This window comes from Pipra filicauda, unplaced genomic scaffold (assembly GCF_003945595.2).
Source record: "Pipra filicauda isolate LSUMZ 115617 unplaced genomic scaffold, ASM394559v2 scaffold62_size3274119_pilon, whole genome shotgun sequence".
In the NCBI taxonomy this organism is placed as follows: Eukaryota; Metazoa; Chordata; class Aves; order Passeriformes; family Pipridae; genus Pipra; species Pipra filicauda.
This window is the reverse complement of record NW_024104787.1, coordinates 92,686-113,842: the sequence shown is the minus strand read 5'-3', so window position 1 is coordinate 113,842 and position 21,157 is coordinate 92,686. Positions and strand designations below refer to the sequence as shown.

The window sequence follows — 21,157 nt, the reverse complement described above, 5'->3', positions numbered from 1 at the left end:
AGTTCCTCACCAGATCAATACAGACATTGCTGTAAAGACATTTTTGAGTCTGAGATTCTATACCAAGACAAATTTCTAACTTTTAAAAGATGCATTGTGAAGGAGATATGCTTTAAAGGAGTTCAAACACCTAAATTTTCCTTGGCTTATTAGTGAATTTTCTGCCTTTGGAAGAAGCAGATGCTAACTTTTTGGCCAGTTTTCTACAGATGTTCTATTTTTCAAATGCTGACCTGAATATTTGCTCTCTGCTAAATGTTATTAGTCCAATAAACCAGAACATAAAATGATTAGCAACAGTGTTAATTAATATATTCACTGAAAAGTAACTTCAAGCTGTGTCTCAGGTCTCATAAATAAAGAAAATATTTATAACTTATTTACAGGAGGGTAACCGAGTTTAAGGGTCAGAAATAGCATCTTTATCATACAGCTACACATTTTTCTTCTGAAATTAAATTCTTTTGAGACTTTTTTTTTTTTTGTGGAGTCAGCAAAAGCTATTTTAAGTGCAGTTCATCAGCATCCACAAACCTGGCTGCCTGTGCTGTTGCCTATATGGGTGAACTCAGGATAAATGGAAGACAGAGGTGTAATATGAAATGGTTGCATGACTAAAGTAGAAACAAGCACTGGCTCCACATCTCTCTGAGTTGCTGGAAAAGATATTCTTATCATTCACCTGCCTCCTTACTGGGGGAAAAGGAGTGTCTGTAGGTTTTCCAGAGTAAAAGTCAGAGAAGAATCAGGTGCCCTGGAGAATACAACCACCTTTGCCTTCAAACACTTTAGCATTTGGAAACGTGGTGTCATCTATCTGGGATCCCTATGATTTTAAGGTCCCGTGTCAAAGGGCACCCACTTCATTCACAGATATTATAAGAAAGCTTAAATTTCAAGTGGATATTTATGGGAAACATAAGGAGGGAGCAATGAATTTTTGTTGAGCACAGGAATATCATATAGCATTGCAAAGGGACTTTGCTCTTGTCCTCATCCTGTGTTCTCCACTAAAGGGAAAGATGAAGAATAAACAGCCATCTTCATCACATTTGCTCAGTTGCTTTAGTTACCAGTGTTCAAAATTAAACCATAAGGAATTGAGTCACTTCATTCACCCTTCTTGTCTGAGTTAAAAGGCCTTGGTCAGTGCTACATTGTCACAGATAGGGTTGCTCTTGGAAATTGGCCTGCAGTGCAGACAAGGACTATCACAGTCGCCATCCAAGGAACGGTCTCTTTGCTGCTGTAAAATATTTGCTTGAATTTGCTTTGTTTTTTCTGATGCTATCTTTAAATGCGGTGGCTCTGTTACCCTCAGAAGGGTGAGAGAGTGCATCCCTGATATTCTCTGCAAATAGAAGCCTGGCAGCATATTCTTAACAGATGTTGCACTGCTATTTTCTCTGGGTACTTGCCAAAGTAAGCTCAAAGCATACCCACCAATAAGCTGGCATTTAGAAAAGCACTCCAAAACAGCCACAGCTGGATGATCCATTCACCAATATTCTTCTTTCCATTCCCCATCCATCAAAGGGATTTGCTGCAAAATGATTAATTGCTTTACCACCATCTGTGCTCAGGTTCCATTAGTAACCCAGGTGTTTCAGGAGAGCCTGGTCCTGCACAAGCTATGTCCAATTACTGCTTGCTGATACATCAGTCCAGCTAAGCAAGCCTGGAAAATGCAACACGTGACCAAACACTCTCAGAACAAATTAACCTCTACAAAAACCAGGCATGTCACACCTCAGGAACAAATCAACTCCTACATAAACAGGTACTTCACGTCCTATCCCACCAGAGTTAACTACTGACAAATAAAAGGAAAAGATCTGGTCAGGCCACAGTTGCTTTGCATAGGTTGCTGAACAGTCTTTACCTTGCTTGCTGACAGACGCTGCAAATCCAAGCCTTCTCCTTCTTCTGGTAAGTACTGCAGTTCTTGCAGATGTTGTACTTGCAGTCTTGGCACTGTCGCTTGCTGTTGATAAGAAATGTGAAAGGGGAACAGCAGCGAATACAGCAGTGCTCGTTGAACTTCTGCTGCTTGGAAAGGATGCTGCACTTGTTACCCTCTTCATCCAACTTCTGCTTCATCTCACTGGAATAAAAAGCAAAAGAACAAAAATGTAAACAAGATTTCAATGGCAAATCTTTCTCCTCTTTCCACATATTCATGTTATAATCTTCAAATAACTTTTGCAGATGTGAAGTAAATGTCAGAAACGCATATTCTAAATTTAGAATGGGGAAGCAAAAACTCCTGCGTTCCCTGGAGTCACCCATGTGCAACCCATTTAAACTCTCCAGGTCGCAAACCAGGGCAAAATTTACTCTGCTCCAGAGAGACAACCCTCAGGAGAGCCAGGCTGCTATGACAGGTATTCCACTTCTGCTAAGCCATAGTGCCTCAGATTCATAACTCAAAATAAAAACAGCCTATTTTATAAAATTCTGACGGATAAATTCTAAACGTCAGGTCAAAAAAACAATTAAGGCAGTGATCTAAAGCATATAATATTTGATCTTGCACATGCATCATATTTAAGCATAATCCTGATATATGCCTTTTATAAATTTAAAACTTGAAAACAATGTATGCATCTATTGCTTGTTCCCTGTATAAGGGTTTGACTGTTTTAGACTGCTCAAATCCAGATAAATACTCTTTGGACTTTCAAGTCAATAATCTTTCTTTGTTATTTTGTTGTCCAGATGGCAAAACACACTCCACATTTTTACAGAATGTGAAAGATGAAAAAAGTAAGAGATTATCATGTAAGTGAGGAAATACCTAAAATATGCAAGTCAAACTGGCTTCCTCGTGTAAACGGATAGAACTATGCCACAGATTAAATGGGATGGTTAGACTAGTTTGTCTTATCTCCACTGCTCCCTCCTACCATGTCCCTACTACATGGACAACCTCTCTCGGGAAGCAGTAGGGGAAGTGAACTGTTCCCCACGTCGCCCCTTCATCCATAGCACGCATGCTAATCTGCAGCAATGGAGTGAGACAGAGCAATGTTCCTGCACGGAAGGTCAGGTGGGAACCCTAGGTCCCAGAAGAGAAGCTGATGAAGGTGAGGGCTGTATGATTCACAGAGAAATTCTGGCATGGAAAAGCATCGGCAGCCCAAAGTGCTGCAAAATTTGCTTCAGGATGGAGACCCCAGGCAGCAGGCTGGCCTCCCCATAAGATGAGAACAGCTAAGGAATTGAGGTCAGGAGGAGTGGTGAAAAAAGAGGTTTTTGTTCTTATGGAGTTCTATTATCTGCCAGAGTTAGTAACATTGATACTTGGTAGTATCAGCTCCCATACTAAACATTGTCATGCTCAGTGTCATTTGAACCCGTATTAGGGATCTAATGCGTGATTGCAAGATAAACCACAGAAGCAAAGCCACCAATTAAAGGTGCTCCAATAACGCTCACACAATATAAAAACAGGAATTTCATTCATGACAGAGCTAATAAAGCCTGATACCTAGAAAAAGCTGAGCACACACATCAGAACAGCATTAATTACATCTCTCTCCTCCATCAGGCTGCCAACATTCATTACAGTTGTAGAACCTCAATATCATTAAAGCATCTGCCTCAATGTTAAATAGGACTAAAATTGGGCAACGAATTAAAAAAGTAAATAGGATAGGTTTGGACAGGCTGGCAGATAAAGAGCATGACAGAAAAAGCCTTATTTCCACAGGAAACCAGGCAGAACAGAAAAGAAAGCAATGCACACCTCTCTGATAGCTGTAACAAATTAAGGCTCTCATGCACTGCCTGCCAAAGACTATTCTACTTCCTATAAGGAGTCAAATGGAAAAGGGGACCATCAACTGGACTTGTCATTTCAAGCCAAAACGCTACGGTCCACACTCTTTCCTTGGAAGCAAAATGTGGGTTTCATATGAAAGTAAAGTGCTGCACAACTCTGGTAGTCAACTCAACCTGCCTGGCTTGAGGAAAATTAGTCAAAATGAAAAGTAAGCTCTGGTTTACTCCCAGCAATATGTGAAAACCTGACTCGTACATGACTCCAGCTGGATGATTACTGTGAGTGGGATAATTAATGCAGGCTTTAATCTCAATACACTGAGAAAGTTGCACTGAAATTCAGGAGTTACAAATTGAAGCTCAAGGCATCCTGAGTTTGAAAGTCTCAGACTTTGCTTTCAGAATGTTCAAAAGGCTTGGTACAAGATTGTAAGAATGGTCTAAGGAAAGCAGTGAGCAGTCAATCTCTCATGCAGTGAAACTCACTTCCAAAAAGACGACAGCCACCTGTGCAGAAGCTATTTCTACAAAGCAGGTCAAACCACCCAGTCATTGCAAACATTCCCCCTTCCTTCCCATGCAACACCTTTTCCCTCAATAAAACACAGATGAGGGGGATGGGACAGAGAAAAGAGGGAGAAGTGCACACTCATGTGTGCATACTTCCCCAATGAGGGAATGTAATGTATTTAGATAGATATATATATATATATATATATATATATAATGTGTGCAAATAAAACAAGCAACAAAAAAGACTGCACAAAACATGTCCCTTTTGGGGAAAGCACAGAAGAGTGGGAACCACAAATGACAGAATTTATTCACATCACAAGTCATAACTGATGGTGCTCAACTATTATGGTTATGTGTAACATAGTAATAAGCATCTGTGGAGAACTCCTGCTGTTTGAATGAATCTCAGATTGAATTTCATTTTCAGCCTTGAGTGGTTGCATTTCACTGATTGCTTACAAATACTAAAGAAGCAAAAAGTACTTAACAGATACCCAACACGTCTGTCACTAAAACTAATTCTGTCAAAAATCGTTTTATTGAACTATAAGTTCAATACATATGCAGATGCATATTTAGATTTTTCCAGAGGCTTTTATCAATTAATTTACATAGTTTGCATAAAAAATATGTAATTAATTTCAGTAATTGTTTGGGGTGATAAACTCCTGGCATTCAATTCCCACACAGTCAGGTTAGGAATACTTTCCAGCATACTGTTTTGGATGAAGGTTTTGCTATTACATTCTGAGGGTGAATAGTTGTCTTCCCCTCATCACCCACTACGTTTTTGTGACTTTTTAAAATATAAATTAAATAGCTTTCATTGGCATGGTTTACTTCTTCTTAGTGTCTTCGAGGATTTTAACTGAATTTGTGGGAAGAATGAGATTCTGCTTTGCTGATTTACAAATTATATGTTAGGTTAGGTATCATGTTATGCTGAAGATGGGTATGCCACAGTAGATTGCAAGGGAGGACACTGCTGAAATGTGGCTGGTGAGTTGTGCAGACATGCAACATGCCTCATCACATGACTACTCTTCATCAGCTGAGTAACAACCTGCCTGAAATACCCTGTCTGATAAGTCATCCTTGGACCCTAGGAATGGCATCCCTTTTTGTTTCTACAAATAACACTACTTCAGACTTGTAAAAGTAGGATGAAACTTGCTAAACTGAAGCTACAGGATTGCCTTCCTTGCTCTTCACTGCCACCGATTTACAGAGTGATTTGTCCAAAGTCACAAGCTTTTTACATGCTTCATTTTAACTGCTGTACAATAGCAATAACAGTAAAAGTCAAAATGGCAATAATAAACTTTTTTTTGTCTACATATATAGATAAATATAACATAGAATCATTTATGTTGGTAAGGACCTTTAAGATCACCAAGTCCAGATGTTAACCCAGCACTGCCAAGTCAATCACAAAACCATGTCCCTAATTTGACAGATCTACATGTCTTTTAAATACCTCCAGGAATGGTGACTCAACCACTTCCCTGGGCAGCCTGTTTCCATGCTCAGTAACCATTTAGGTGAAGAATTTTTTCCTAATATCCAATCTAAACCTTCCTTGGCACAACTTGAGGCCATTTCCTCTTGTCCTATCCTATGTTATCTGGGAGGAGAAACCAACTCCCACCTCACTACAAACCTTCTTTCAGTCAGTTGTAGAACACCTTTACAGCATCTTTCATTTAGTGACCATTCGAGTCTCCTTCCTTGGAAGTATTTAAAAGCTGTCTCTGGTTACAATCCTGAGTACCATGATCTCTAGGAGACCCTGTCTGAGCAGGGAATGTCGGACTAGATGACCTCCAGCAGTCCCTTCCAACCTTACCCATCCTGTGATTCTGTCATACAGTCCTCTCCACTGCTGTACTATAGTAAACAACATATTTACAACTAATGCTCAGAGCAAATGGCCCTCAAACTTTTCTTACCACAAGACCTGATTGCCTTATCTAAATAAAATTCTATTTTAAGTCACTTTTACAGTATAAGTAAATTGAGTTCCTACTTACAACCAAGTAGGATAAGATGTATTCCGGGCATTATTGTAATACTGAATGTTCATTCTTTGGACTTAATACTACTTACTACTATTCTGGTGGGATTCAACAGGACTGAGGCATTTTTTCTGTGCTATTGCAATGACCTCAGTTTCAAAAACAGGCTGGCAGGTTTAAACATAATTCTTTAGTGTTTGCCTGAACAACGCCTTCTCCTCTAATAAATTTCTTTAAAACAATTGGTATTTTGCATGGCCTGAATACAGAAACTTTTTTGTTGTTGTTTTGAACCAGCAGCGTGACAAGGATCGTTTTTTCACTGAGCTACAGTTGGATACTCACAAAGCTCTCTGGCTGTAATTATTCCATATCTTAGTAAATGAAACAAATCCTAGATGACCCTCTATGCTTCCCACCAAGGACATTACTGTGATTACATACTCAAGGGCTGGGGCAGGTGGAGCTATAACCTCAAACTACAAAGCCAACAATAATATACATGTTGACAACTTGCCATAATAAGATGATACTGTGAAGTTTAAAAAAAAAAAAGCTGGAAAGAAGCCTATGATGAGTTTGAGAAACAGTTTAAAAAAGCCTTTGCTGCATATATAAGGCTAGGATGATCAAACTCCAAGCCTCTCCACTGGTTGCAGCAATGAAAGGGAGTCCATAAAACAGCAGGCCATGGTAAGGTATATGACAACATAATGCTAGGAAAACCCACCTGTTTTTCATATAACAAGGAGAACAGTTCCTGGTGAAAACCTGATAATTAGCTTGAGCTCCAAGACAATCTGTATATGCGAGTCTGACTGCCAGGCTCCCTGAAACCCAGCTCTGTGCTCTTCTCTAAGGGCTTCTGAGCCCAATTATTGGGCTGCAGCCAGCTTACTCTTGTCTCACACCAGTCTCCATTTCAGACTGGCACCTGGCAGTGTAAAGGTAAAGTCCAGCTGCACTGCTTCCCATTTGCTCTGCTACTTTCTTGGGTGATGGACAAATACAATTTTTCCTACTATTTAATCACCTTTTGTTTTCCCCAGTAGAGTAGAGGTTAAATCTATTCTAGTTGCCTGCACAGGATAAGAGGAAAATGGAGGGACAATGTTCGTAGGAGTTACAAAAGAATCCTATTTCCTTCACATCACTCCCTCTTGCTGAACAGAGGAGCAGTGCTTTGACCACAGGTTATCAAGGACAGGTAGAAACTTTCTCCTTCAATACTACAGATGAGGGCTTCTGTTTCCTGTCGTCTTAATTCAAATTACAACTGTTTCATAAGATAAGCTACTTTTTATCCATTTGGCACCGAAGCCTTTTTTCCTTCAAAGAATAATGAGCAGGCAGCATTCACTGAAAAGTGCTTTTCTTAGGAGAGCAGCGTTCAGCTCAGCTGTGTAACTGGTTGTCTCTCTTCTCTGCATTTGTTTGCACTATCTTACCTCTCAAACTAGATCACCAATTTGTCTTAAAACTGGTTTTAATCTTAGTTTGACAGCTCTTAAGAGCCTTAAAACATTGTTTCCCTCCACAGAAGAGAATGCCTTCAGTCACTCTTCTATCCAGGCATCCTTAATACTCACCTATACATAACAAGCTATTGAGGTATTTTGCTTAGCACAAAAATCTGCATTTCTGCATATTCTGGAGAGCAGCTGAATAAGTTTTGATGTGCCTGTTCCCAACCTTTCAGAGAAACCATTTTTACCAGCTGCATCTCATGTTTTTCCACTCCCACAGGCAATCCAGACTTGGTCTGTTGTGCTGGGAGTTTCCTTGGGTTACAGAGATCAGCTAAAAATATAAGTTCCACCAATACTCTCTAAACTACAATATTGGAGGAAAAAGGGCTTTCCATATTCAGAGGCTAACATGCATACAGTATTCCCATCTCTGCTCTCCTTAGACCTGCCAGATGCGTACCAGATGCTGGAGTTGGGGTACAGATCCTTTAATTCATGGACAAGATGATGTCACTTACTCCTTGTCTACTAGTACAATGAGGAGTTGTCACAGGCTGCCTGTGACTGAAATTTCTCTCCCATTCACAATTTTTCAATTTGATGTTCAAGATTCCAGATTGTGATTACAAGAAGTGGTTCACACCTCTGCCCTTGCTTCCTTTTTCCTTCTCCCAACCTTCCAGACCCCAGAAGCAGACCAATCAGGTTAGTAAAATGCTGCTAAATTTAGGGAAAACACTGTAAGGTTTACAAGCCCGACTCCTGGGCAGGGATCAGAGAGAACTAGCCAAAATTGCCAAGGACAGCTCCTCAGCGTTTTATCCCTTCCATGTTCTTTGTATCTCAATGTGTGGCATGATGCAAAGAGTGGTGAAGCTATATGCTGACAGGGTCATACATCTTTCCTGCCTGTGCTGTACAGTAAGAACCAAATTCTCCCAGCAGGCGTATGCCTCCAGCCTCCATCGTTATTTACTCTCTTAGGATTCAGTGCTATTTTTTTTCTGCTGCCTCTTCTTCTCAAGTAGTTTATTCTTCTCTATCAGAATGGGCATCTAAACACAACTCCCAGAGAGTGCTACACCATCACCTCACCCCCCTTTTGTTTCTCTTACATCTTTGCTAAATTGTCCCTGGTGAAACTCTACTCGCTCTCTTTGAAGAAGTAGAGCACAGGATAGTACTATGTCCCTTTACAGCAGAAGCCAAGTTAATTCATTATCTTCAAATCAAAGCCTTTTTTTCTATGCTCTTATCAACCTTGTCACGATTGTGCCTCATGCTATATTTAACACTCAGTACATGAAGTAGCATTCTACACATTGCTGGTACTATCAAAAAGCCATGCTAGCACACCTACAAACACACCGCTGGCATTTGGGGAGTCTTCGTAGAACATACATCACTTTAATCTGTTCAGAGGTATCAGTCCAGCAGCAGTAGCAGACTTTAAGAGAGAACTGGACAGCAGGGAGTGTAACCTAAATGGGAGTAGGAGGGAAAGTAACATCAAAAACATTCTAAAGCAAAAGAGCAAAACACAAAGTCTTTGGGGGGAGACGGGGATTTGAGCACTTAGAAACTCATAAATAGTTATGAGTAGGTCACTTGTACAAAAATCAGGAAAATTAATATTTCACTGATTCTTTTACCTAAATCTTGCTAACATCTCTTGAGGTTTTTTTTCTCTTCAGCTTTTCATTTCTATAATATTAAGTTTCTATAAAATTAATGGGTATTCCTATAAAATCTCACTTTTTGATTTCCTTCTCTTTTCAAAAGTAGGAGAAAACACTGATAGTGCTGCATACATGCTATGCTACGATCTGGTCTTATGAAATTCTTTACAATTGTTGTCCAAGTTTTGTCTTTTTGTTGCTTAACTCAAAAGGCCTACAATGATATCCCACTGCCCTTAAAAACCAATGCTATAGATTCAGTGACTACTGTGCATTCGAACCAAACACTGTGTCCCACAGCATTGCACCATGCAGTTACTAATGGTATGAAACCTGTCAAAGAAAAAGTAACAGAGGCAGACATATTTAAGATGAGCTGACTAGCATGAAACTTCAGTGCCATCAGAGGACTCGCAGGATAGCAAAGTATTTAGGAACTCAAAATAACTTACTTTTATGTTTATCTCGGGTTAAATGATGTGCAGGAATAAAACCCTATTTCAGTATTTTTCAAACTAGCCTTTGCAGCAACAATGTGCAGACTAAGTGGACTCCATATTACCCTACTGAAAATATCCCATCTGCCTCAACTGATGTTCCTCAAAGCTGAATGAATTAATTCTAAAAGACAGATGTATGCCCTAACTTTAAAAAATACAACTATCTTTCTACAACCAGAGACACTATCATAAAAAAAAAGTTAACTTCATAAAAACATATTGCAGATTCTGTGGACAATCTCTTTCTAAAACTAAAAGAAATCCATCACAGTGGAAATGTTCTGGTGGTTTTACTTTTGGTTTGGGGTTCTTAGGTTTGTGGTTTGGTTGGTTTTGTTTGTTTGCTTTTGGTTGGTTGTTTTTTTAAGATTTGCAAAACACTTCTTATCATGGGAAAATAATTGCACTGAAACCTTCATATTTCTTATTAAATACCATAAAATAAATTTTGTGAAGACTAAGCTGTGGAAGGTTTGTGGTAATCACAGCTGAACCAATTAAACCACTCACAGAACCAGAAACATGACAACATACTCAACACTTAGCTTTGTCAAAAAAATGCATATGAAGCGCTGCATTTGCTAGAGAGAGAACGGATCCAGTCAGCACCAAGATATGCTGTGGTTTGCTTGCCCCAGAACAGTACCTTGTTTGTTCTATCAGGTTCTACCCTAATCTGTTAACAATTTCATGCTCAGGTAAAGCCATTTCACAAAATGAGTGACTCCTGCTGTATTACTCTACAGACACCATGCTAGTGGCTATTAAAGGATGTTTCCTTTTCTGTTGCTGGCACAAGCACTATTAGTTGGTTTCTGTCATCAGCTGGAACTGACTGACATGTTAGAGTGCAGATAAAATGAAATAAATAATATACTGGTATTATTTTAAATTCCCCCTCATTTTGTAAACCCATAAATTGTCAAGGGACATAGTATTTAACCCCATTTTCTTTTGTCATGTTGGATATCACAGGAGCACAGACTGTGCACCACATTTAACTGAAAGGCTTTGAAATCTTCTGCGGGAAAGTGGAGCAGCGAGCATAAGGCAGGTTTAGCATTATAGAGCAGATACTCTGGAGAGCTCTGGGGATATCGGAAATCTCCACGTGAAAGCTAAAATGATCTTTTCCAAGACACAGTGCTGAGAGTATGAACTCCTTTGCCCTCCCATTCTAATACTGCCACATGGGACACATGAAAATAAATCTGGGTTTTAACATACTTTCCCCCCCCGCTCTTCCTTCACGCGTGCTCTCCTATCTCAGTTAAAGATTGGTCTGCAGCAAGGTAGGGTGTTCTGAGGTGAAATAATTCATCAGTGTTGGGGTCAAGCACTTCTGCTGCAAGTGCAGAACCTTCTGGGTAAATCCTGGGTTTGACTGAGAATGGCCAAAAGGTGTATATCCTTGCTGGACATCGACCACAAGCTAAAAAATTTTCCCCCTTTTTCCCTATTTCTTTCATACTGAACCACTGACCACTACTATCTGAGTGATTTTTCAAATAATTTCACCTGCATATGCCACAGCCCCACAATGTGACTACAGAATGGTAAGCTTCAATTATCATTTACAATAGCATATTGTGACACCTTCCTCTTAGATTACAAACATGTATACTTTATGTGATACTACCCTGTTAAACTGCCTAACGACCTAGCAAAACATCATTTGTTTTACCACCTTTCTTATATGCCTTCTCTGCTTTTTTCCTTCCCACATTTGGTAGGGATTTATAGTAACATAAACATTTGCTACATTCCCCTCTATCTCATTTCCTCTCAATAAATGTCGTTTTGCTCTCCCCAAAGTGTATTTCTCACTGTCTGCCTGGTATTTTTTTGAACTAGTATATCAATGTTTCTTGCCCCTTTTAGCTATTTATAGTAGAATTTTATTTTATCCTTCAATGTCCTTTACAAGTAATTTCCAGAAACAGCAAGAAGTTTATAAAATCGCACTGCATCAACAGCACTGATAACTACTTACCACAAACAGCTTATTTGACCAATAAAATCCTCAGCCTAAAAGCTTTCTATTCCCTGGCATTTACTGCTATCCTACATATGAAGCAACTAAAGTGCAGTTCTAAAAGTCTCTTTAATGCATTATTTTTGTAGCAGTCATTCTCTATTTACCATTTTGCAGCTTATAATAGTGTATTTCATCACATATTTAATCCTATCTTTTTTCTCCTTGTAGCAAGTGGAAAAAATAGTTTAACAGAACTAATTCTCAGGTGCATCTAATTTTAAAGGGATAAAACCTTAATTCCTAGCCATATATTTACCAGCTTCCTCTGATTATTTCATTGTAGAGGAAAGGAAAGTATTCATCAAATGCTGGTACACTTGCACAATTGACCTGCATTCTCCCCTGCCATTTGTCACATTTTGTTCCCCTCCCTTTGTGCCTCTCACTGGAGAATTTCACTTTTCTCCTACTAGGTCCTGACTTTCAGTACAGAGTCATATCTGGAGAATGATAAATACAGATAAGCATTCTTTAGAATAGAGTATTGTTCAATTCAAAGAGACCAAAAATATTTAGTGAAAACATTTTTTTTTAAAATATATATACTCTTCCATCATGCTTACATGCAATACATTCCTTGCATCACTTGTGGCATCTGTGAGTCTATCCTTCTTTGGAATCCAATTTTTTGCCCATATCAGCTTGACAAACTTCACTTAATAATAGAAACACTCCTACTACCTTGAACAGTTCTCTCAGTGCTCCTTTCACAGTGCCATCTGGCTTGACCTTGTGAAACACAATTCATAGCCTGGCTAGCATACAGCAGGAGAGTAACTGAGACATCGACTCTGAAAATCTCTGAAGTATTCACTATGAGTCATTCTTCCCTCTTCCTGGCTGAACTTCCAGCAACACAGACCTACAAAGATTTGCTCTAGAATCAGTGTTGTTACTTGGCCCTTCCCAGCAGAACACAGAGCACAATAAACAAGTGCAGGCAGCAGAGCAAACAGCAGAGCTCACTGAGAAAGTGGGTCTCACAGCCTGACAAGTCAGAGCATCAGAGACTGAGTGTGTGTTCTTCGAAATAGCAGCACAAAGACGTTCATCCTGGTGTGTGGGCAGACAAGATGAGTAATGCTACATACTTAAGAGCTTTCTGCCCCATGAAGTTGGCTTTAAAATTTGCCCATCCTAACCACTGCCTTCCCAGAGAGTGGCTACCACTCCAGAACCCAGGCGGGATAGACACACTGGGAAAGTCATATCCTCCACAAGCACGGGGAACACAACATAGACAAATCTGTGTGGGTGTCCTCCCACATCAATGTCCACTGAGTATTTTGCCACTTCCTGTAACAACCATGAGAGCCCTAATGTGACACAAGGAGAAAGCAGAAGGCATCACAAATGGGCCATCCCTGGGATTGATTCAGGTGAAATCCCCCCTATGCAATCCTAGGAGCACACAAGAGGTTCCCATCAACTTGGTCTCCGTGTGAATTCCTTGCAACCGTAGCACTTAACTTCGTATTTTCAAGAAGTCCATACGTACATAGCTCCCAAAGTCCACTTCCCTAGTCCAACACCTCTTCATGCTGCCCATGCTTCTAACGCATAGTAAATACTGTTCTTAGATATTCCACGCAGACTCTGCAATTCAAGTAGCTTAAAGATTGCAAGGCAAGGCCTGTGATTCTAAACAGTCAACATGTGTTAAAAAATAAAACTTTTAGTAAATTTAAGCCCATAAACAATAGTAAGTATATAGCAGTATAGTTATCTCTATGCTCTCTTAAGTATAGAGATTGTTTGCAATATCCATGTAGGTTTTGTTTGTTTGTTTTAAAGCCAAAGACTTTTAAGCTTAAAATTACCACTTACCTGTATTGTACACAAGAAAGTATTTTGGCAGACAAAAGAATCTATTTTCACAGAATGCATTTTATATTTAACATGATGTGTTACCCGTATGTGTTTCATATCAGCAATATTAATACTTTCTGAAAGCAGTATCAATATCCCCCAGAGAAATGTCTGCAAAGGGGCAGAAAATATCAACAGCACCTCCACCTCCCCACCCAAATACACATATTTAGGGTAGTCCTTTAAAAAATATTGGCATAGGCTATTCCTATGGTAACACCTATATTGAACAAAGACACAATCTTCAGTTAACACTTTTATAATACTTCGAATATCTCACAGTTAAGGTTCTTAACTTAATATGGAAACTTTTTACTATGGGAATGTTTCTGCAAATTTAATAACATACTGATATTTTAACATATAAAAGAATGCACAGTAATGGATTGAAAGCCAAGCAACCACACACACACAAAAAAGACAAGCTAATAATTCAGAATTTATTTAGAAGATAATCATCTTTATTTCGTAGCTGTGACTACAAATGCAGCTATTTAGCTTTATTCTGCATATGTGTGTAAGCATGCATACACAGATAGATAAACTGCATTGTTCAATATTCCTTGCAAGTGAATACTGGGAATCTCATCCACCTAATAGTCCCCATACCCTATCCCCATGGAAACATAGTATGAAGGACTGTCCTTGACAAGGCAATTCAGCTATAGAAGAGGAAACACAGCCAAGTTACCAGACAAAGGGGATAGTATGGAACTAGTAACTAAAGTCCCGTTGTGCAGATGCTCCTACAGCTCGATGAATCCCAGTAACTCTTTCTCAGCCTTGACAGGACACAGAAGGCTACAGACAGTGAACTTTACCAGAGTAGAAAGGATGCAGGGGAACATCGTAAATCTGCCTTTTTCATTCCTCCTCTTGGCCTCTTTATGCTCTCTGCTCTTCCCAATTAGGTATCTATCAACCTGAAGTACAGCAAATATACTTCAGTGGGATGGTTTTGGTGAATGGCAAAAAAAATTGAAATAACACAAAAGCTTTCAAAGAATGGAAATTTGCCTCATTCGCGATTAGAATTCAGAAAGATGATTAGGTGGTGCGTATTTGGAAAAGATAGAATGGTTCTTCACTATTTTTTAAATTATGTGTTTGGAATTTTAAAAATGTCAGGTTTTGTTCTGACTTTTTCATAATAAAAGAGTTGCAAATATTATTATTCAGTTCTTCTGTGGATAGTACCATTCAGATATCTGTTGCCTCTCTTCTCTCCCTTGTGCATTTTCTCTCTTCAAAAGCAGCAGATGGAAGACATCTCCCTTGTGGGGAGCTTATGACACAGTCAGACCCCAGACTTGGTTCACGTACTTGGCACTGACCCTCTGGCTACGTCTGAATTTTCGAGATCTGCTTGCACCAGGAGCAGATCAATAGACTGAACTAGACAATGCTGAAGGCCTACACCTACACAGCATATAGTCCTGCAGCTTTGCTGCAGGGAAGACAGTACAATTCCCTGCATCAAATATTTCCACATTGCACACAGTTTGAACCTGTCTGAATGCATGATTTACTGGTTCAGAAACACTGACTCAGTTACTTCCAAAAGGAATCTACCTTGTGCACACCAAAACTAGCCTGTGACGTAAACCATGGTGTGATAAGTCAGGAGGAGTAGGCTTGCTCCAAAACAGCTCTAAACTGAAATGCTATCATAACTGCAGTCATAGACAACTAGAAGTGGCTCTCTCAACACAGGTTGAGCAGGTCATTTTTTATTAACAGGACAATAATAGACTTACCTACTGATGGTTTGGAAAACCATTTCGATACCTGCAATGTACCTAGACATCACTTAAATGTGGCAAAGTTTTATACAAAGTTTTTCTACATCTATCTTGCTGACAGTTAACAGAGATGCATGATGCTGATTTCTACAGATATATAAGAAGAAGTAGTTTCTGATTAGGAATTCTTTTTCTTTTAAAATAATTCAGTGGGGCACAAGACTTACTCATGGGCTTTTGAAAATTTCCCTTGAAATAACATTGGAAGTTCAATGTATCATACACCCATTTCATTTCAAGCCATATTCTGGATTCGTATCCTTCACTGCATTGGTTCATGTTGGTGTCACTCCACAAATCGCATCAATGCTGTAGAAAATGGGTACAGAGTAACCTAGGCATTCTCTCAGGAAAACACATATACCTTTCCTCAGACTTTTCTGCTGCCTTGCAAATGTCTGTGCTTCCAGCAAATCTTCCTTCCCTCAGCATGCTTTCAAATGAAACCAAAGCTCTACCAAGCTGCTTTCCTCATAGGTAAATGTAGCTTGGATTTACCTTCCGGACTCAGCAGCCGGACTGACAGTCTGTGGGCAGAGAACTGTCAGCAGACAGTCCTTCCCCAAAGCCCTCATTTGCACTGATGCAGCATCACCTGAATTACAGATCAAATCTGCTTCTGATGTGTGATTGTCAGTGATTTAAAGTTAAATACATCAAAAGGAGAGTTATTGGTTTAAGAGTAATAATTTGTTCTCAAAACCAAACATTTATTCTTAAGGAAAAAAAAGAGTGACTATGAAACACTAATCTTTCAAAGTAACCAGAATATAAAAGCGTTGTCATGTCCATAAATTCAGGACCTCAAAACTTGCATGATTAAGGGGTCACAAGGGAATATCTCTGTAACTGAAATATTGGTTGATTTATAACAAAAAAAGGTTCTTCACCCAGAGGGTGGTTGGGTACTAGAACAGGCACCTCAGGAAAGTGCTTACTGCACCAAGCCTGACAGAGTTTAAGAAGCATTTGGACAATGCTATCAGGCACATGGTGTGACTCTTGGGGATGGTCCTGTGCAGGGCTGGACTCAATAATCCTTGTGGGTCCCTTCCAACTCAGCATATTTTGTGATTCTGTAAATGCAATTAAACTGAAAGTGGAGGAAGATCTGCCAGTGGGAACCATAACAATATAAGGATTAAAAATTCTAGTGCTGACAAAATAAATATTTCTTTTTAATAAATTTATTGTTCAGTTTAGTTTTATACATTTAGTTGCAAGTATATGAAAAGACTAAGAAGTGACCATTTGATGCTCAGAGTGTAAGAGAAATGCAATTGGAGATCTCCTTCACAACAGTTCTAAAATGCATATTTAACCAAGATTTTACTGCTTAGAAAAGGCAAAACTATGTTTTCCAAAAATATCCCCTAACCGTGGAGGTGGTCTCTGTTTGAAATGTGCCTCGTCTGTCTCAGCAGTGTGATTTGGGTGCAGGAGGGTCAAGCTTAGCAAAGCACATTCTGCTGCACCATCTTGTGTCAAATAAAGGAAGCCTCTTTTATTAAAAAGTGATGGCTATGGCAGGTAATGCTATGTAACACAATGTGTCCAATAACAATACAGAGTCATTCTGTGATGCAGATGTCACAAATAAGCAAGCAAGAAGGTTGCTGGAGTACAGGTACTTCAGTTTCAATATGGATGCATACACAAGGATGCTGTCTTGATGCTCCCTTCTTCCCACTCCTTTCCCTTCCACAGAAAGCAAAACAATAATATTTTTTTTTCACTTCTATAGCATACCACACTTTTTACAGCTTTTACACTTTTATGTATTTTCTGTCTAAAGCACAAACATCCTGGAAAAGGTGCAAGCCAAATTCAGAAAATATGACACAGAGAGTCAAAGGCAGATCACAAGAATCAGAAGTCAAGTAGTTATCCCCACAAGCAAGGGTGAAAGAAGCACGTAATCAAGAGTTAGTTGTTGGCATTTCAGCAGCCACTTATATTAAGTCAAGACTAAGAAAAATACAAGCAAATATTGACACAGAAAGGTGATGATTTTCTTCACGTACAGCGCTATATAATTTTTTACCCAATTCTGTACTACTCTCCTAGACACATTTCAAACCACTGTTCTAGGCTAAGGGTGCAAATTTCAGTTACTACAGCAGTATGTGTAAGTCAGACATAAAAAAGGAAGTATTTTAGAACTTACAGTAAAACACAAAAATTTTCTAAAAAATCTTGATTGACAGCTGATTAGTTTTACTGAGATTGCACAAATTCTTGCCTAAAGCAAAAGGCTAATGATATACAACATTTTTGAGAGCTCTAAAACACAAATTGGGATGCAACAATACTTATAATCAAGGACTCTTCCCTAGAGAAAAAAAAAAAAAAAGAAGCTTTAGAGGCATTCAGTATGCTGGTTATATGTATGTAACTACAAAAGCAGATAAAACAAAAACTCAGTTTATAATCAATAGTTTATAAATCAAAGCAAAGCCTTACTTCAAAAACCAGAGGTACACTTGAGAAGAGCTGTTGATTTATAAAAAACATTATTGAAATCAGCAAGCAATTAAAGCAAAGCATTTCTCTTTCTGCTTATACAGGCAAAGCACACACAGGGTCTAACACACATAATCAATGATGGAGAAAGCTGGAGCATCTGAACTATTTCCCCATTGCAAGAAAGACTGGAATTAGAAAGATTATCTTGATTGCAGTTCAGCTCTTTTTCTGAACGGTGCCACCACAGTCTGTGTCCGAGAAGTACTTAAACCACTCTACAAACTCGATTAAGTTCCCCAGCACACTTAAAAATCTGAACCTGTCTCTAACTTTGCAGAAATACCAGTTCAGGCTCACATGGGACAAATCAACATCAGTTACACCCAATAGCTAGAAAATGAACAGATTGAGCTCAAATAACAACAGGTAAATAACTACAGCGATGCTGTAAAAGCCAGCAGCCATTTCAGAGATTTTTGGCTGTACAGTGTCCAGCTAAGCCCCAGAGCACAACCAAGCAATGAAAAGCAATAAAACCCCCAATATCATTATTAGATTTGGTCATCTGTGCTCTGCGTTCAGGACAAGTTTTCAATATTACATTTTGAATATTTTCAGTCTGTCTGTACAGATATGTATAAATATTAGATAATACCATTCATGTACAGCGTATAACTTTAGCTGCATGATTAAGATCAGATTTTTGGTTCTGTAGTTATGGAATGTAGAAAGACACATGCTTTACTGGAGCTTGTTTTCTAGTGAAGGCTTAGCCTTTCTGGAAAATCAAGTATCTTAAATTTCTTTCCCTCTTCTTCTTTATTTGCATACCTCAAATTTTAAAGGCATTGATCAAATAGAGTTTTTTACTCACTATTGCTAGTTAGTACAATATCACCTTTTTTCACATTCCATTAAAATGGGTTGTTCAACACACTATAATTTACCCAGAATATTTGCACCCTTTTTTTCTGTCTTAAAGGTATATTACAAATACCCAAGCAAAAGAAAATGCTGTGCTGAAGTAAACCATTTAGATTGCCTCTACTCTGTGTAGCTGAGAAGTTTCTTCAAGAATCTTTTAAGAAATCTTCAATGACTTCAACTTCTTCAAAACCTCAAATGATAAAATATTTGTTTACAACAGGGTAGAAATCCCCAGATTTATTATTTAATCAGGAGAACATACAGAGATGTTTGTAAGAGATCAAAGAAATACAGATGTAGTAAAAAAAGCAGTAAGCTACATAAATTGGAGAAACATTTTAAAATATGCATTATATGCCTGTTACATTTGCGTGTGTCCAATTATAACAACCAAAATCCCAACCAAACTCCTTGATAGCACGCAAGTAGTTTATTTAAGGAGGTCTAATCTTCTATTCAATAAAGCACAAGTGACTCAGATTTTGACTTCCTGCTTTACCCTATTAAAAAACCCAAAAATACTGCACACACAAAAAACCCTTACAAAACAAAAATATGTAATTTACCTGTAATTAGGACCCTGCTCTGTGCATCTGAAATTGAGAGAGGCTTTGCCCTTCACTGAAATAAGAGCATAATACAAGCCATTTAGCAGAACCCACACAGTATGACTACATGTGACCCAAGAAGAATGACCCAAAATCCACCGATTTCAATATTACACAGTACATCAGATACAGCAAGTATAATAGAATCTGCTACTTGGAAGGAACAAAGAAAGGTAAGACAAATGGCATTTATTTTAATTAGCAGGCTGGCTATTTCTAAGATGTCTCTGGCATCTCAGTGTCAATTATACTGATCTATTTTATCAAGCCATTGAAAGTGTATCTTTAAGGACAATTATATAACTCAGAAGCTCAAGCTAAGTTCCCTTCAAGTCAGTGAAAATATTACCTTCCCACTCAGAGGGATATCTTTCTCAAACTTGGACATGTATTCATATCAAAATACACTTCAGATTTCAATATTTTACTTAAGATACTCTTCCCAGAGCACCAACAACTGTTTTGCGATTTCTTTTACTTCTCTCCTTCAGCACCCTGTGTGTTTGCAGGTTATCAGCTAACAGTATATAAACTGTAACAATGCTAAGAGAAACAACTTCACCCTTCAGCTCAGCTCCCCCTCTCCCAGCGAAAACCCCCACAACCCCACCACTAATTATAACAGTACAAAAACAAGTGACCAAACCAAGCTGCATTCTTCATTTCGACAACAGGACCAAATCACAGCAAATCATATAAACCCCCCAGATATTTGACTAAACAACCTTTTAGTCCCCTATTACTTTGCAATACAGAACCTTGGTTTAGCAGGAGCACCATATTCAATCGTCTCTCAGAAGAGTGGTCCTTCCACCAAATCTGATGTGAGGAAAATTTCACATTATTATATTTGTCTGTAAGGAGATGCTGGGCCTTCCCACAGGCCATGGTCTGTCTGCTCTCAGAAGCAAGCGGAAGTCAAAGGGAGAAGCTGCTTTAACTTTTATTTCACCATATTATGGTTAATTGCTATTATTCCTCTTTCCTCTGTTTCCTCCTGTTTTCTCTACCTTCTGCTAATGCAGCAGTCCATCCCATAATGCATGCATGCAATGACTACGCACACACCTGTTCTCATGAAGGGCTTTGTGATGGTACATTCAGAAAGGAAGTCATGGCAACTGATGTATTTCTGAGAGCACCAATATTGCTTTGGAGTTGTGTGGCCAGTAACATTTACCTCATCTTACATTAGGCCTAACTATGCAGCAACGATTCCCACTTCATTTCACATTTCCAGATGTTGCTAAGAGAAAAGGAACTATAAAGGTGTCATTACAGTATTGGCCTCTGGAAATACATTTCACCATTGCAAAATGCTTATTCACTTAAATACTGCTCAACACAAACTGTCTCTGTTACATTTTTCACCCATATGAATTTTAAACCTTATTATCCCACATTTTGCTTCATTAATTCTATGTTGCTTTTTTTAAGAACAAAATTAGTTTCATATTCTCAGCTATTGTTAATTTAATCTTCTTT

At 38.7% G+C, this 21,157-nt stretch overlaps 1 protein-coding gene across 5 annotated transcripts in view; it reads right to left on the bottom strand.

Annotated features, from left to right (window-relative positions):
- The window catches only part of LOC113987750 (myosin VIIA and Rab interacting protein), a 213,766-nt gene that overhangs the window by 117,220 nt on the left and 75,389 nt on the right, over nt 1-21,157 (bottom strand). For all 5 annotated transcript variants that reach the window (XM_039388288.1, XM_039388289.1, XM_027720787.2 and 2 more), the window contains exon 3: nt 1,883-2,104. In XM_039388288.1, the coding sequence (XP_039244222.1) occupies nt 1,883-2,104 (222 nt within the window). The remainder of the gene's footprint in view (nt 1-1,882; nt 2,105-21,157) is intronic.